Source organism: Mustela erminea, chromosome 11, assembly GCF_009829155.1.
Source record: "Mustela erminea isolate mMusErm1 chromosome 11, mMusErm1.Pri, whole genome shotgun sequence".
Taxonomy (NCBI): Eukaryota; Metazoa; Chordata; class Mammalia; order Carnivora; family Mustelidae; genus Mustela; species Mustela erminea.
In genome coordinates this window covers 102,573,871-102,592,646 of record NC_045624.1, presented here as the reverse complement: position 1 = coordinate 102,592,646, position 18,776 = coordinate 102,573,871, and the positions used below count along the sequence as shown (strand labels likewise).

Below are 18,776 nucleotides of genomic sequence, written 5' to 3'. Positions count from 1 at the left end.
GGCAAAAAAACTACCATGCTGACGGCAGGGAGTCAGAGGGCTTCCAGACACATGAAGGATACTTTTCTGTGGAAATGAAATACTGTTAGTTCCTTCTCTGCCTCTCCCAAGATGCTGACACTCCTCTTCCTAAGCCCTATTTTTTTCTGGAGAAATTGAGCAAATGGAAGACCACTGAGAAATGGTTTACAGCAACAACCCCCAGTAAGTAGGTTTGGAACTCACAAACACAGCACTTCCAAACATTTTTCTGTTTGGAATTTCAAGTAAACCAGAAAGTAGAACAAAATGGTTTTTGAAAGAATTCTATAACTAGCCTCCTCAGATAAAAGGTAATTCATTCAGGAAACATGAGGACTTTAGGACTTTTTTAAAGGGAGGTGAGAGTGTAAGAAAGAATTTTTCAAAATTAAAAATGATATCCCCAGTTTTAAAATATCAATTAGGAGTAGGAAAAGGTGGGTAAAACTGTACTAGAATGTACAATAAAGACAAGTAAAAAATACAGGAAAAAAAGGACATTTCTCAAACACTAGGAAATTGACCAGAACTGAAAGATTTTAGTTTCTACAGTCAAAGGGCCTACAGAATTCTCAACACAATGTTAAGAAACCCACAGAAAGGGACATGTCAGTGTGAAATTTCACAATGTTGCAAATAAAAGGTAACTGCGGAAGGGAAAAAAAGTTATAAAGAAAGGATCTGGAACACATACACAACAGCATTAGGTTTCTGATCAGCAACAATGGAATCTAGGAGGAATGCCTGTAAAACACAGAGATCATTTCTAACCTAGAATTTTTAAACCCAGCCAACCGAGACAGAATATAGTTTCAAACCTGCAACTAGCCTGGAGCAGAGCAGAAAGAGGGTTCTGAGAGAGAAACTTCTGGAGGTGTCTGGAGGGGAAGAAGGGTGCCGGAGGATTAGGGAGAGAACAGTGAAGATCACTTGACACGATATACTGATGGAAACAGTTTGTAAAAGGTTTTACAATCCTGTTGGGGGAATCTCAGAATTGGTGACAGCTACACAGAATACAAAAAAGTGAAGCAATTATCACCTCCAGGAAATTTATTTAGGAAATATAGTAACAGTTTACTTGCAAAGCCATTAATAAAAGTGTTTACACTGAACATTGTGATCTAATTAAACTGAGGCAGAGACAAAGTGAGGACAGCATACGAGTTCTAAATTCTCACCTTGCAGAATATAAAGTCTACATAGTGGCTAACCTCCAGGAATCCGGAGAACTGCATAAGCCTACTATTTAAAATATGGAGGACAGTACTTGCTGGAATACCTAAAAAAGTGAAAAGTAATGAAACTCAGGGGCATCGCCTCAAATGAAGTGTTAAAATTATCTAACTTTTTAAAATACACTCATGCTTATTAGGAAGCTGATTATCACTCACCTGGTATCTGATAAAGATGGGGACTTTAAGGACTAGGCTGGCAGTTTTCATCCAGGAACATCAATGAACAGATGAAAACTCCTGTGACCCTCCTTATCACCCAGTCAGAGCCCAGTGAACCAGTACTCAGTAATCACAAAGATCAATATATAAATTTAAACATTTTCCATGTTTCGTAACTAATAATTATTTTGCAAACTTAAGTTTGTGGTTCACTGAGGAACTAGAAAAGAGAAAGGACAGAACAAGCGGAGGCAAAGCCTTTAGGAGTGGGAAGATAAAAAATGAACCAAGATCAGAGAGGGGCTGTGAACATTAGGAGCACTGTGATGCTTAAGGAGGTTTAAACCAGCTCAATTCCACAAGCTGGAATGACTGAAGAGTTGTGAGACATTTGAGATGGGGTCGCAATTGAATTCCCCAAGAACTGGGAGCAAAAGGAATGGCTTTTCTGGTCAATGAAAAGAAGGAACTGAAAACAAAGGTAAAAGTGTTCTAGGCAGCATCAACTGAACGACACTTTGCATTTAATGGGGGAAGAATCAGAGAACAGAATATGGACACAGATTTGCTTCTGTGAATTTTTCCTCCTTTTATTCTGTGGACTTACTCTGTGAGCCTTCAGTAGGAATTAACACTTTTCTCCTTAACATGCCTGCCTTTACTTTCCATTCTTTGACTTGTAGAATTTTGAAATTCCTCTGGTTTTTGAACATTGGACGTTAGAGAGGGCCTGAACAAATCCAAAGGCAGCTAAACCTTACAGAATACTTGAGCATGAGCCCTGCAGACCTTTCATCTGCATCATCAAATTCTGTCCTCAGAAAACCCTCTGAGCCAGTAAGTAAAAGAGTTAAGACCTGACCCAAAAACCATTCCTTTCTACTACTATGTTCTCTTTCTAGGGTGCTGCTGGAGTTTCAATAGACCAAGAGATTAGATACGATTTTCAAAACAAACATGCTGACATCAGAGATCAAGCTGCCACCTCCCATCCCAGTAGGTGGCTACTGCCACCTACACGAAGATACAGAGCTATCATGATGGTGGGGAGCAGAACTGGGAATCCGGACCAAAACACTTCAAGGTAAGACTCTGTTCTGCTACACTCAGCTAAATCTTAAAAAACTTTTGAGCCACATTTGAATCATGGAACTGCCTATTACGTCTGTTAGTAAGAAACGATGATATTTAGCGGTGCCTGGGTGGCTCCGTCAGTTGGGTGTCTGCCTTTGGCTCAGGTCATGGTCCAGGGGTCCCAGGATCAAGCCCAGCTTCTCCCTCTGCTCTTCACCCCACTTATATTTTCTCTCTCAAATAAATAAATAAAATATTAAAAAAAATGATATTCATAAACTCTGTTCTATGGGCCACACTAATGATTTCTCTTATCCTAAAAATGTCTTAAAAACAAACAAAATTAAGCAGTATGTCTTCTTGTATAATGAAAACAGAGGTCACATTATTTGCCTACTTATATAAGTCTTAATTGACAGCCAAGGTTGAGATTACATGAATGAGGGAGACCCTTAAGCCATAGCATTGATGTTTAAGTATTAAGTATTTTATTTCTAGCACTTATGTTCATCCTTGAGTTTAAAACGTCTAGGAGAATCTAAGGGACTCCTTTAAATACATTTACCTACTTGTGATGGAGAAACCAACAGGAACGAGTCCACCACTTTTTATTTATTTGCATCACAGATTTCCTATAGGACATTCTTCGGCCTAGCACCCTTCACAGCCACAGTGCAACCTCAGTGTCCTCGGGTTTCACTGATGTACACCTAACGGTGCCCACAAAACACCTGTACTTCCTATCATCTCACAAATCCATGAAAGCCTGCAGATTCTCCCAGCTCTGAATGCAGTGATGTTTACCAAAATCAGCATTTTGCTTTACTGACACACACAGACAACATCTGATAGCAGAGAGTGTAACAAGGTTTGAATGAACCAAAACTGCATGAAGACTAATGAGTGATTTCACCATTCTGCTTTGCAGTGTAGTTTCCAGAAGTCAACTGTGATAAAAAGCAGGAAATAACTATTTTAAAATTTCACTAACTCCTAAAAAGCTAGAAGTTGGATTTAACAGTTTATTATGATTTATAAGTGTCATTTTAAAAACATCAGTCCATTAAACCATGTAGAAATAAGTATGCAAAAAGTCTGCAAAACAAAACATACTTTAAACATGTTTGAGTAGAGGGATTATCTGAGATTCCAGATTTTTCAGTCACTCAGTTATTATGCTATGGCTGCCAAGTAATCCTTAACTTCAGTCGGAGTGAGCCTCCTGAATCCGGCTTCATTGCAGATTCCAACCTCTATGTTGTCTTCTGTCATCTGTCCTTCAAAGCTTTCCTATTGAAGAGGGAGGGCAAAAGGTCAATTTTCCAAGCACTGAATTATAAACTCATTATAAATCCCATTTTTAGAAATTATGCTAACCTTTAGGGTTAGTATGGCTGTATGAATAGCATCTTCAAGTTCCAGGTCTTCATTGTATCTAAAGAATTTTTTGAAAAAACAATGATTTATGGCACGATTTACATTATGATTTAAACCTGACAGCAGCAGCTTAAGAATTTTTAAAAATCTAAAACACTCCTAAAAATACTAAGCTACAGATTCTTTTAGTCCACTCATTGCAATAGCTGTCCCCAAATAAGAATTGTTTGGCATTCAATCCTAGTATCATGGAGCTTGAAAACCTAACAGGAGTATAAATATTTTAATATACCCAGAATATGGTGGTAATATTATAATTTTTTAAATAAAGAAGTCAGACCTTTGCTAAAATTTCCTATGTTTGTTTTCCTAAGTTTTAACTTCATGTGAAATGTTTGAAGACTATTAATATGTAAAAGGAAAGTGCTTTAAGAAAGATCTTAAAATTATTTAAGTTTACCAATTAATCCCAGGTTTAAGATTTTTAGCCATCTTAACATTATGTGAAAAATGTACTGAGAAGGTCCATCTGTTGGTTCTAGTCAGTTACAAATTTCTACCATTCAAAACGCAGGACACACTTTAGGGGACTAATGCTCAAGCTAGAATACGGCTGGAAATAAGAGCAGGTGGTTGTGCTAGGGTAGTTGACGGATTTGACATAGTACTCCACTTTTCATCAAGCACACATATCATATATTTAATCTACCATTACTACCAGGTATTTGGCTTCACAATTTCTGTAATTGTTATAATGTAAACTGTTACCACTAACTCCTTTAAACTTTCCTCCCAAATTTCTTACTCCAATTCCAAGAGTTTTTAATTTTTTTTAGAAACAAATAAAGTAGAAGGAGAAACAAGATAAAAAATAGAAACAACATTTAGGAAACAACTGTAAGAATGTAAGAAAAAAAGTTCATAAGAAATACATAATATTACCAGTTAATATACTGAAGACTAGGAAGCCAGGGTGAAGAGCTTTTGTTTATTTGTAACTAGGCTACACAAATGTGTATCTGTATACAAAGTAATAAGACAAACGTGGTTAAACTCATAATGTTAGTGATTTAAACAGAGTGGAGAACGATGAAGTAAGCCTGCTAAATCTAGCTATAGTTAGCCTACCTTTTCTCGAGAAAAGTCTTCCCATTCACATAGTTCTTTCCCATTGCTGTGGCTTTCCAGGCAAAGTAAGCTCCCTAATGAGGAAGAGGATAAACCATATTTTAAATCATTAATCTTATTATATCACCCTGCCATTTCTTTTTTAGTTGTATAAATCTGTCTCCGACTTCTAAGTTCACAGAATATTGGAATGCAATGGAATATGTCACAAAATAGTCTACTTTTATAAAAGGTAAGTAACAAAGAGGCATGAAGGCACTTGTGGAGGTTATGGAGAGGGTCAGTATTTTGATTGTGGTGACAGCTTTCTCAGATATCTACACCTGTCAAAGCTCATCAAATCGTACACTTTGAACAGATGTAATCTACGGTATACAATTTATGTGAAAAAGTTGGTTAAAGGAAACAGATTAACTTAAGGCAAATAAGCAAAAGTATTATTCAGCTTACTGGGATTGAAGGGCTCTAAAAATCTGTCATACATGTACAAAAAACGGTGAGCAAGTCTTTATTATTATTGCCAAATAAATTTAAAAGAGACAGTATCTCGTTAAAAATATTTCATAGTTTAAAAAAAATTTTCCTAGTTTTGGTATTTCATAATCTAATGTTAAATGAAAGCAGCAATATATTGTATATAATATGGCCTCATCTGTTGGGAAAAAAAAAACATGCACACACACAAGAAAAATACTGAAAGAAACATACCAAACATACTTTAAAAGAAACAACTGCTTTTTAGATAAAACAGGGAAGAAAAGAGCAAAAAATGAAACCTGGATCCAAGCGATGGTGGCTTCTGCTACCCCAATGGAAGGAAGAGGGCTTGTCATTTAGCCTCAGCAGTTCAGAGATGGGCTAACAGACACTGTGACATCTCAAAATACTTAAGTTTCTTCAATTAAATAACAACCAACCAAAATAGTTTTCTTTTGCTTCTTCAGATTACAAGGTTAGCGTGTAAGACTGACACGGAGTGAACCTGCAATTATTTAATGAGCCACACACTTGGAAAGATCCGTTCCTCATCATGAATCTTTTTTCTTCCGGTTTTCCTCACAGCAAATGAGATGGCTGTGGAGTAGCAGTAGCATCTACAAACCCCTCCTAACTCACATACCAGTCTTCTGCTTTCCAGGAGACAAACTCACCCACTTTACAGAACAATGGCTTCAAGAGTTACATCTGTGTTTGTGCAGGAAAAGTCACATTCAAGTCAGCCCCAGGATTAAGCAGATGGCAAGGAGTACAGCACTGGCCTCTAGACACGAACCTTTCATTATATTTGTCAAAGCAGCAAAATTCCACTGACTTGAAGAGATCTGGTAACTACTATTTCAATCAATCTTTTCAAGTATGTGGAGTTCATGAGTAAGAGAAGGCAGGAAAACAGAGGGCAGACCCTCTTCATCAGAAGACTGCATCACCAACATTTTAAATGTGCAAATGCATATACACTACTCCACGTGTTCTAAAGCCCCAGTAAGAAAGAAAAAAGGATATCCTGCTAAATTTTAAACTTTTTGTGGTTATTGTTTTTATTAGATGTTCAAGGAGTACTTTAACAAATCCCTCCAATATGTATCATACTTACAGACGGATCGGACTGAAATAAATATGGTCGCCCCTCATTCCAACCACAAATTAGTAGGGAAACTCCAAATGGACGAACGCCACTGAAGAAAAGAAAAACGAAATTACTTGACATCTTCATGGTGTTAAAGTCGACCTAAAGTAAGGATTTATTAATACTCTTAAGTATTAATAAAGCATAGCATGGGGTAAAATGAATTAGACTTTTAAGTTCCTTAAAAAGTACTTCATACCCTTCTGAACAAATCAATTCAAAACAAATTCTCTTTATGGTACTAAGGAACACTAACCACATCATTTAGGTAAATAGAGAAACAAATATTGGGGGTAACTGTGGAGTAACATTTTGGGTCTTAACAAAATGAGAACTTTCAAAAAACGCAGCTTTTCCACTAGCTTTACATTTTCAGCAACTACCTTTATATTACCTCATCCCCATGCACACCCAGACTCCAGAGAATTAAAATAATATGGATGTGTTAAGAGTTATTGCTTTCATCATGTGCTTACAATCGTTTGTGGCTGCAAAGATAAATTTGGAAGCAGCAATAATTGGCTGCCCATAAAGAAGCATTTTAATCACTGGCAAAAGACATTACCTAGAATTTGCTTTCTGCAATTATATCAACAGCAAGAAACCACTCTATTTTTTTCCTTAATGTTCGAGATCACCCAATTAAAAATTCAAAATATCCATCATAGTGATTTTCTCTATTAAATAAATACAAGAATAGTAAATCCTCTTCTTAAATACATGCACTCCTCTAAAATGGTTTCTTTTTTTCTAATTCATGACACATTTCAAAGTATAAAATCAACTCACCCTGACTGAGTGTATTCTTGCATCACTGAAGCGACTCTCTGCACCAGCTGAGCTGTGGGGATGGGTTCTTGGTAAACGAGATAGTATTGCTGAGCTAGTTTCCGGGCTCTGTGCACCAGCACTCTAACAAACAAGGAAGAAGGAAGATTTAGTTAACACTCGGCTATTTAACGACTCTTCTCCTACAGGCATATACCTACAGTGCAAGTCTAACATGTAGCTGTGTAACAGTAACAAGCAGCTCCAAGTTAGTCTTGCTTTGACATCTGATCCCAGTTAATTTGTGAGAAGAAACCAGAGCAACACAGAGGAGCTGAGCCACAGGAAATGGAACAAGGATAAGACAAAGGGAAGAAAATTAGGGACAAGGGGTACCAGTCAGGTCAGCACTAACAGATTAAGTAACACAGTCCCTGCAGGCAAGCTAAAGTCAGCTGCCAACGATGCTAAACAAAGTACAAAAATAAAGGGTTGGGAGGTTAAAGGAAAATCATCCCATGATTTTTCTCAAGGTAGAAATTACAAACAGTTCATAAAATGGTGAAATAAACAACTGCGTAAAAGTACCTGTAATCTGGGCCCATGCCACTATACACCAGGCCTATATGCTTGGTAATTGGTTCCACTTTGTGTACACTTCGCTCATCATACAGAATGGATTTCTGTTTCTTCTCAGTTGCTAATACCACACCATTTGCAGCTTTAAAAAAAAAAAAAAAAAAAGGCGTTAAAGGTTTAATCACTTAAAGACTCTGCTTCAGTAGTTTTCTAATTATGGATGCAATTCACCCAAACTCCTTTATTTCCTTTTATTTGTAAAACCTCTTCTATATTAAAATTACCTAAGAAATGATAAATCCAATTTTCCCTCACTGGTCATCTATACTGTGTAAGGAATTCCTAAAGCTAAATGCATTACCCAACATCTCTTAAAGTATTCCAGGACACCTAAGGGTCCACACATTTTAAAATAACGGACTTCTGCCTACTTGGCTACTGTTCTTAGAATTTGAAATTTAATCAATGATACAGGTTTTAAAAGAAAAAAAGGATATCTTTAGATTAAGTTTTATCATTAACGTTTTCTAAATAACCGAAAGGATAAAAACTGTATGTAATTAGTGGAAAAGCAAAAGAATATTCAGTTTTCTCAATGGGAAAGACCATTTGTGGGTTATTACAACTGAGAGATAAAGGAGCTACATTTATTTTGAAAAAAAAATATTTTAATCATCTTCTTAGACTTACTGGCTTAGTTTTTTTAAACTTCAAAATACTGTAAATCAACAGAAAGAACTTAAAAATTATGCTTCCCTAGCTATTTATTTGTATTATTACTAATTAATTCCAAAAAAACTTTAGAATAACTATTAAAAGGCATCTGAAAAGAATGAAACATTTAATTACCTTTAATTCCTACTGAAGGGGCTCCTCCAGCTACAGCAGCCAAGGCATATTCAATCTGGACAAGTTTACCAGATGGGCTTAAAAAGAAACAAAGATATTTGCTAAATTCACATATCCTCAAATATGTATAATATAAACATCTCTGAGAGAGGGCAGATATGTAAGACAAATCCATTAACCAAATACCAAAGAACAGCTGAGTTTTCACATTATAAAGCTGTACAGAAACTGAGTTTACCAGGCAACTTGAACTTATTCATAGTTAAGCACTTATTTTTCCTCCCCGCCCCCCGCAACCCCGCTTTCTTGTCCGCCTCTCAAAGCAGCAGCCACCATTACTGTTGCCTTTTACCACTTCCCAACCTTGTGACTTCAAATTACTTAAAATTACTTCAAATTACTTAACCCCACTGTGTCTCAGTTTTCACATCCATAAAGTGGGGATAATAGGACAATTTCAAAAGATTGTTGTGACGATTAAATGAAGTGATGCCTTTTGTTCCTGGCACAAAATTAGCAATAAGTAAATACCAAATAGTAATGTAATTAGAACATCTGTGTGTTTGTTAAATACCATACAACAGCATATATTTTGTATGGGTAGAGTTACACATTTTATAAGGTAGGCATGGCCTAAGATGTAAGACCTAGTTATCACCCATGACAAAATATTTTCTATATAAGGCTATTTCACGAAGCTATGAGCTGATGATATGTAACATATCTGAGTCCATGGGTTTCACAGCCAAATACTAGCCCTGAACTGGCTTTTAATATACTTTGTTTCAATCCCGTTGATGAGTTAAAACATCACAAATTCCCAGACTAACCTAATTTTACAGATAAAGAAAAAGGTTTTGAGTGAAAGTAATTTGTCTAGAATGGCACAGCTTGGTCCATATCTCCGGTCTACTAATGAAAATAAAACCTTGAGTTTCAGAAGGTCTTTTATTTCATCTTCATAAAATTATGGATACTCTATCACTCAATTCTCAACTTTGTTCCAGACACACAGACTACTCTTAGAACTCAAAAACCCCTTTGACAAGCTAACATCTCTGCCTGGAATGCATTTCACCTTCCTCTGGTGAACTCTCTCCTGGTCACCCTTCAATCTTCAGTAGAAATGCCATGTTCTTAGAGAAGCTATCCTGACCATTCAGACTAGGTTGAGTCACATACACATATGCCTATGATGTCCCATACTTCCCCTCTGGCTAGGAGTCATCATGCTTAAAATTATTCTTACAATGTTTGTCTTCCTCAACAAAGTGTGAAGAAACTGAGGTCAGTCAGTATGCTAACATATAACCTCGTACCAGGAGTCACAATCATTTGGCTAGCAGAGACACAACTAAACCTATGTACAGAATAAGCCTAGGTGTGGCAGTTTAAAAACTCTTAAATGACAAAACTAGCTAACCTGAGTGAAATAACATCAATAGGTATTCAAATTTTTAAAATTAGGCTGTACATGTTTTACTTTATTAGTCACTATTTCAATAAACACATCATGACTCACTGGATCCACCCAGTTTTCAATTGTCCAAGATCTAGCTCAAATACTCCCAAAGAACATTTTAAAGCCTCACATAAACTTAAATAAACCTTCTCTCTGTTCCCACAGTCACCTGCATACACATCTAACACTGCATCTTCCTATATGAAAGCTTACCAGTCTATGAGCTCACTGAGCCATCAACCATCTTTTTAGTCAGTCATGCCACTGGCCCATTCCAAACTACCGGCATCTTTACCTGGGATAACTGACTTCTACCTAGTTTTTCCTCTTTTCTACCCTTACTTCAATCTCCCAAGCCAGAGATACCATTGTACATCACCTCTCACTTCAGTTCTGCAACTTCCTGGTTCATTTAAAATACAAACTTCTTATTCTGGCCTACAGTGGCCCTACACACGCTAACTCATTGCCCACCATACTCTAGCACACTGGCCTTAGTTTCAATTCCTGTAGTTCAAGTTTTTCCCCAACTTCAGGACTTTCACATATCCTCTTTCCTCTGTCCATGGGTCTCTCTACCCCTACATCTTCAAACAGTTGGCTTTTCTCACCTATGGTCTAACAATTCACCCCCACACGCAGTGCCTTGTCCCGACTATCCAATCTACAGTTATGTTTCTTTTTTTTACTCTCTTTTAGTAAAAATTTCTGAGTAAAGAGAAAAACTTTATTCAAAATGCATTAGCAGACACTAATTAGTAGACACACTCTTTACTCATTGTCAATATTCTCAACTGAATGTAATCCACAAGAACACCTTTTCATCCTATATTATAGCCTCATAACTTCCACTATTAATAGTTTAATTCTGAGTAAAACAGCCTAGAAACAAAAATTCCAATCTAAGAGTTGAACTATTACGTTAAAAAACAAGTTTATTTTAATAAATTATTACAGATGGATCCAGCCCCTGATGATGTTTCAGCTCCACTTATTCTAAAGAAAGGATTATACTTTTTTAAAGAACCAAGTTTGCTTTGTTCATAAATATGAACAGTGATTATTTAGCAAGTACTGTTCTCTATCATTGTATATGGTTACAAAGGCTTAAAAAAATCATTTATTATTGAAAACTACCAAGGATATGGAAAGTATTTTAGTATTTTAAAAAGACACCATACAGTAATAGAAACTGTATTAATTTTGTCATTGGAAAGAACCCAGTTTTAACGTGAACTCAGCTACTCATCTATGACCTCAGACAAGTTTTGATTTGCTCGACCTGTGGTTAGTTCATCAGTAAGATGTTGAAATAACATTTATCACACATGGTAGTAGAAAGAAGTGGAGTAGGTTAAATTGCACCTACACAGAAAGTACTCAACAAGTTGGATCCCGCTTGCCTTCGCTAGCTGTCAGATAGAACATTTCAACTAAATGGCACATTACTGATCCCTAAGAAAATGGTCAAACTAAGTCATTCCCGGGTCGATTTATTAAACCCTTGGCTGATGGTTTTCTTACATCTGGAACAATAGTTTATCTCAACTATATTTTTGAAAAATATATTATTATTAATCCTTTGTCCTAAAATAGAAAAGCCTACAATTTTTTGTAAAGTATACATATCCTCCCCCCACCCCCAAAATCGCCAAAACGGAAATGCAGCCTACTAGCCTGGGGCCCACGAACATTGGGAGGCAGAAAGATTCGCACTTTCATTTTTAGTCCTTAAACTTCTAACCGGGGCAGGAAAGAAACCGAAAGCGGGAAGAGATTTCGAAGTAACAAACGGAGACTAATACTCAGACCAAACTGTAACGATGAGGTTTTCCGAAAAGAAAAAGGACCCCAAAGACTCGACAAGATTCCAAGGTCCAGAAGCTCCCCAATCAGGCCTACTTGGGTCAGGAAGGAAATCCTGAGTTCCGAACGGGACACCGGGAGGCAGCTAATCCAAAACTGCCTTATTCGCCAGTCTTAAAAGTGAAAGTAAATCCCTGGTTGAGGACTTCAGCCGCCCGCAGCCCCAAGGTCGCCCTCGATCCCCAAACCCGCGTTCCCGCGGCTTCCCGGCACCGCTGCTCCCAGGCCGCGGGCGGGCCAAGAAAATGACTTTGCAAAGTCGCATTTCCATCCCTATTTGCCACTGGGCCCCCCGGAAGCATCAACCCAGAGACTAGGACGTAAAAATCCGGGCAGAGGGAACTCCTACAACCCCGGCTCCGCGGAGGACTTTGGGAGCCCCTTTCATACCTGAACGTAGTCAGCGAAAAGCTGTAACCGCGCTCCGCCATCTTTACCTGGAGTGCCAAAGCACATCCGCACACATGCGCACTGGAACCAGTTTCTTTTCATTTCCCCTCCCCGCTCCTTCCTTTCTCTCTGTCTGATTGGAGGAGAGTCAGAGCTGCTCCAGGGACGTGCTGGGCGATGTAGTTCTAGCAGCCAGGTTTGCCGGACTCTCCGTCTGTACGCATGCTCGAGGCGGCGCGGAACGCAGCAGCCAGGTGGGAGTGGTCTTCGGGCGGCGAGGAAGATGGCGTCGACCATGCTGGTCCTCGTCTTTCCGCGGTGGCCGGCCGCCCGGGGACTCCTCCGGAGCTGTTGGGACCTACTACAGCGGAAACTTCAGCAGACCGGGCCAGGTTTACCCAGTCCTCCGTGGGGTACGTAAGGAAGGCCGCCGTGGAGGAGAGATCGGATGAGGGGACCCCAGGCAGCTTTGTGGGCACAGCTTGTATTTCGCTCTCCTCCTGCGTTTTGATCCGTCGCGGCCAGTAGGAGACGTTGTCCGGGTTAATTCCTTACTTGGAAAGTAGAAGTTGGTTTTGCCTCCTCCAACCCCGAAAAACAGAAAAAATCGTCTGATTGTCCCATTCATACACAGAATGTAATCGAAGTTTGTTCGCTTAGATCGGGGTCGCCGCTATCTAGATCCTGTTTCCATCTCAGTACTCCAACCCCCTAAAGCAGTTTGTCCTCCTTTGTGGTGTCTGAGCTCTGCAGCTGAATCCTCCTGGTCTCTGTTTTCCTCGGCAACGAATTTTAGTTAGAAGTATCTTGGAGGTTAAAATTCTCATTACTTTCTCATTTACATTCTACGCTTATTTCTAAGGTGTCCCGGACATATTGTCTAGGGAGTCTGAACGGAGAGCCCACCCTAAGCCAAAGCCTACCGGTGCTTCCTGGGAAATCTCCACACCATCCCGTTAGGTATCACCCCTTTTTAGCGGAAGAAGCAGGCTCCTGAAAGTCCCAAGGTCACACGGGCGGGCCGAGCCTGTGCTGCTAACAACCACTGAGCTCTGGCTCGCAATTCTTTCAGATCTGTTAGAAAGGAATACCAGTTGCTAAATGCTAGCTTTGTATATTTTTAAGAGTTCCTGAAACCAAAAGACATCTTCCAGGTCTGAGGAATAGCAGGGAAAGGATAAAGGAATCTCTTTGATTTTATAAGCAACGTAGAAAAACAACTGAAACGTTGATAGTAGTGTAAGTAAATATCATGCAGAATGGTGAGCTAGTTCTTTTCTTTAGAGAACAAACAGTAATCACATACTATGAAGAACTAAGTGACTTAAAGGGCCTACCAAATTATATGGCAAAGGAAGTAACTCAGTTGGAATATAATAAAAAGGGGCCATGATGCAGTTATTTGAATGCAGGTTAGAAATCTATTTGGAGAACCTCAGGCTTAGATTTACTTGTAAATCTTACCAAGTAGAATGTGGACATTTTGAGTGATTCATTCATGTTTACTACTAAACACCTGAGTTCACATATTTCAGAAAGTGAAAAATTCTTGGTAAAATTTTACTGATTCATTTCAGCAGATGCCTCTAAGAAAAAATTATATTCACGTTGTTTAAAATTGCATTGTTTGAATTTTAGTGTATTTCAATAGCTAAGGCTTTTGTTTAATGTCTGTTGTTTTGTAGTGTTCTAAATTTTATGTATGTCTCTTGCCATATCACTGTTGTTAAGAGAATGATATGTAGAGAGTCATTTAGAAACTAGAAATCTATTCTTTGTTTCCACGTTTTGTTTTTGTAGGGCCAGCATTAGCAATCCAAGGTCCAGCTGTATTTACAGAACCAGCAAATGACACCAACGGAAGTAAGGAGATTCCCAGCCTTTCAGATAGTATCTTTTGGATGGCAGCTCCGAAGAATAGACGCAGCATTGAAGTTAACCGCTGTAGGAGAAGAAACCCTCAGAAGCTTATTAAAGTTAAGGTAATATGTTGATTTTTGTGGGTGTGCTTTCTCTCCCATTCACCACTGCATCTCCTCTTAGTACTTACATGGGCTATGAGTAAATCATTCTTAGAGCTTATACATGTACTTTCCTCTGGCCTAAATAAAATACAGCTTTCTCATTGTGTATGTCTATATGTCTACTGTCCTGTAGCCTAAATGTTAGGACCACAGTCAAGGAGAGAGTTTGGAGTCTGGATGAGGGACTGGGTTATGAAAAACCTATGTGACTTTTGTTAGGAGCTGGTGATTTGGAGTCATATGTTGGTAAACATCTTAATCATAGCAGAGTCTAAAATTAAATTCAGAAGCAGTAGGTATATTGGATCTCAAGTTTTACTAACCCTTACATGTTTATTCTGTCCTTCACTGTGACAAATAAAATACTGTGAAAGATAATCCTTAGGTTGGTCATAAAAATGGATTTTATCTATTTAGTGCCCTTGAAGTGTCTAAGTGCTTTATGTGAATTATCTTACCAAATCCTCACAATAGCCCTACAAAGTATATATAGCTTTGCTTATTTTTAGGATTGAAGAAACTGAGGCAAAAAGAATTTGCCTTTAGTCACAAACAACTATTAAGTAGTAGTGCCAGGATGTAAGCCTAGGCAGTCTGAATCTTTTTTCTTTTCTTTTCTTTTCTTTTTAAGATTTTATTTATTTGACAGAGAGAGGGAGAGATCACAAGTAGGCAGAGAGACAGGCAGAGAGAGTGGGGAAGCAGGCTCCTTGCTGAGCAGAGAGTCTGATGCGGGGCTCAAACCTGGGACTCTGAGATCATGACCTGAGCCGAAGGCAGAGTCTTACCCACTGAGCCACTCAGGTGCCCCAAATTCTGATTTTTTTGAACTCAACATTCTTCTCTTGAATCTTTCTGGTGTGTTCCTGTCCTCAGACAATTCCAGGTGGCCATACCCATTCCCCCTTCTCCCTGCCCCTGTGGATATACTCTTCATTGATCTAGTAAACAAGAATTACATTGTAATCTTTGATTTGTTAACTCATGCTTTTAACAGTCATGATCTGAGTTACTGTTTGCTCCATGACCTTCCACAGCAGGAGCACAGGGCAGATGAAATTCAAGAACAGAGTGGACTTTCATAAACTTCCAACATTCACTATTAAACCATGCCCTTAGAACTTAAGCCAAAAAGTATTACTGAGTCACGTTTGGAACTGGACTTAAAGTCTGGGGCTGAAAAGTATGTCATTAAAGCAATAATACATACAGTTTGATTGAGAGAATTTATAATTTTGGAATGAGATTAAGCTGTTCCATGAATTCCCTCACTGCATTTATTCTGAGGGAAAAGACTAGCCCCCTGTGGACTCATTTTTTTCACTGAATTGCTTCTGGCTACACGTAGTATATTATGCCGGTACTTTGATCAGGAAGAGAGCTCCGACTGGGTATCGCTCCCATACCTCCAATTAGACATGCAATCCAGCGTCCAGTGTAGCAAGGAAAGTGAGAAGTTGGTGAGGCAGGTCATTTGCAAGATTCTTTACTCCTTTCAGAAAGTGAAACTCTTCTTTGTCATTGCCTCACAAACCTTTCTATGTTAATTTTATGAAGTGCTTGGAATTGCTTTGATGCTCCTGTTTACAATTTTTATTTTCTACTGCAAATCTACCTTTAGAGCACATTGAAAACATTTCTTCAGAGGTTATAATTGTCTTATTGAAGTGAGTGTAAAAACTCATTATCAAATTGTAGCATAAGAAGGGAGTTTTACATTAAGGAATAATTAGTGTTATTCATAAAAGGAAAAATTACACTATATACCAACTGTTACACCATGTACTGTTGTACACCAGAGGCTTCATACAGAAATTTAAGTTACACTGATACATTAGGGGAAGCCAACTGTAATGTTTGTCATCTTGTTTTCCCCAGGGGGGCAAAAAATGGGTTCCCTTTCCCATGGTCTCTTATTACAATGGTGCCTGTCGGGGTCCCCCATTGTGTTGAAGGACTCCTTATTAGATGTTCAGTATTTGAAGGTGGGGGGAATAGAGTATCATTTTACATAATATGGCTGCTGTGTTTAAGTGAAAATGTAACAGTTCCGTAGTTGGTAGACCTGAGTTCTAGTCCCACTTTCTCTATTAATTTAAACTTGTTTATCCTCAATTCCCCTATTAAAGTGGCATTGAGGGGCACCTGGGTGGCTCAGTTGCATGTCCAGTTCTTCTCATCTCAGGTCTTGGTCTCGGGGCTATGAGTTCAAGCCGCATGTTGGGCTCTGCAATGTGCATGGAGCCTACTTAAAAAAAAAAAAAATTAAAGTGAGGTTGAACTGGTATATGACCTTATGCGACATGAACAGTCCAATAGAGTTCAAGTGTAAGCATCATTCCTGTCTGATTACAGGTGCAGTATTAGGCCTCTTCTCAAAATACGTTTCTGTTGTTGTTTTTTTTAAGAACAATATTGATGTTTGTCCTGAATGTGGTCACCTGAAACTGAAACACGTCCTTTGTGGCTATTGCTATGAGAAGGTGTGCAAGGAGACTGCAGAAATCAGAAGACAGATGGGGAAACAAGAAGGGGGCCCTTTTAAGGCTCCTTCTGTGGAGACTGTGGTGCTGTACGCAGGAGAGGTACCCTCAGAACAAGATCTTGGTAAGAGAATCATTGAACGAGACAGGAAGCGACCGTCCTGGTTCACCCAGAATTAAGACCAAAGGTGTTGGAAGAGGATAACTTCATATAAAACATTTGTCCTGAAAGAGAGGAAAATTCTTTGTTTTCACGTTAGTTTGCACTTGTTTTTAAATTACCAGTCTGGTTTAAAACGTTCTCTCAAAGCAGTTAGTTTTGTGTGGGCAATTTGAAGAAAATACCAGGAGTAAACTCTGAAAATATTTGTTTATACAGAGGCACAATGGACTAACATGTCTGTTTCTGTTATACTGTAAGGTTTTAAGTAAACGTAAAATTTCCAGTACAGGAAAATAAAAACAAATGATTCGAAATTCCTTGCAAGAATTATGTGTTTTGTTTCTGATTTTGTTTGTTTGCCAGTGGTTTTTCTTACACAAAAACACACAGATACTTTCATTTAAGTAACACCTGGAAATAGGTTACTTGAATTTTGGGTATTGTTTTTCTAAGATGGCGGTAAGAGGAGGTTTGTTCTGTTCAGTTTTGTTTTGTTTTAGCAAATTAAAATTGCCTTTGGTGAAATCCATTTTATATGGGATGTGTGATGTTAATTTACTTAGAAATAGCTCTTCACATTTTACACTAAATCAGAATGACTTTGAGAATTCCTTAGATGGCTCATGAGATTTGTATTTTATAGTTTGGGGAGAGATTTTTAGAAGGAGATGTGAGTAAATTCACTGGTATACAGAACATGTACATACCTTTTACTTTATTTTTCATTCTGTCATCTTATCTCTTTATAGCAATGGCTTTTTTAATTTAATATAATTCATTTCAAATTTCCCTTTCCCTGCCCCCTTCATGTATCTGTCCTGAACCGAAGTTTGCTATTTTATGTGTTTCCTGCCACATTTAAAAAAAAATTAAAAAGTGAGATAAGTTATTAAAACACACTGTGAGGGGCACCTGGGTGGCGCAGCCGGTCAAGCATCCGAGTCTTGGTTTAGGCGCAGGTCAGGATCTCAGGGTCCTGAGATGGAGCCCCGCATCAGGCTCCCTGCTCAGTGGGGCATCTACTTAAGATTCTCTCCCTGTGCCCCTCCCCCCACTTGTGCATGCCCACTCTTTCTCTAAAACAAATAAATCTTTAAAAAAAAACACACACACACACTCTGAGATGAGTAAGGGAATTACAGTTAAATGGAAAATCAGTAGTAGGTAAAATAATATAAAACCTAGAGATAGATTTAAGTAAAATGCATGCCACATTAGCCTGAATACTTTTTGGAAACAGGCAGTGACTTCAAGTCAAGTGTTCTTTCCTTTGAAAGAACCTATAGAATAAATCTTCGCAAGGTAAGACCCATGTTCCAGAAATAAACGACTATCCTGGTACTAAAACCTGAGGGCCATTTCTCCCATGGGACTTCACAGTGATGATTCTGTGATGGAGTAACCTATGTTAGTATTCCTAGAAGTAAAATGAATCAGTTCCATCGGTATAGTATAGACCGGTACTGTACTGAAGAACAATGTCATAAAAAACCCTTAAAACTTCCAAAGTGTTGGAGTCCTGATAGATAATTCTTCAAGGTTTGGCTCTACCTAAGCCTGAAATTGAG

General features: G+C 38.3%; 2 protein-coding genes across 2 annotated transcripts; one reads left to right on the top strand and one right to left on the bottom strand.

The window, feature by feature from the left end:
- Positions 1-1,996: 1,996 nt before the first annotated feature.
- Positions 1,997-12,663, bottom strand: PSMA2 (proteasome 20S subunit alpha 2). Its single transcript, XM_032304774.1, has 8 exons — positions 12,539-12,663; positions 8,821-8,897; positions 7,981-8,113; positions 7,414-7,536; positions 6,592-6,673; positions 4,998-5,071; positions 3,870-3,927; positions 1,997-3,782 (listed from the first exon to the last, which is right to left on the bottom strand). Exons 1-8 carry the CDS (start codon positions 12,577-12,579, stop codon positions 3,666-3,668), a joined length of 705 nt encoding a protein of 234 aa, XP_032160665.1. The 5' UTR covers positions 12,580-12,663; the 3' UTR covers positions 1,997-3,665.
- A 116-nt stretch (positions 12,664-12,779) lies between these two features.
- MRPL32 (mitochondrial ribosomal protein L32) lies at positions 12,780-17,535 on the top strand. Its single transcript, XM_032304776.1, has 3 exons — positions 12,780-12,951; positions 14,339-14,520; positions 16,971-17,535. Exons 1-3 carry the CDS (start codon positions 12,822-12,824, stop codon positions 17,223-17,225), a joined length of 567 nt encoding a protein of 188 aa, XP_032160667.1. The 5' UTR covers positions 12,780-12,821; the 3' UTR covers positions 17,226-17,535.
- Positions 17,536-18,776: the final 1,241 nt, after the last annotated feature.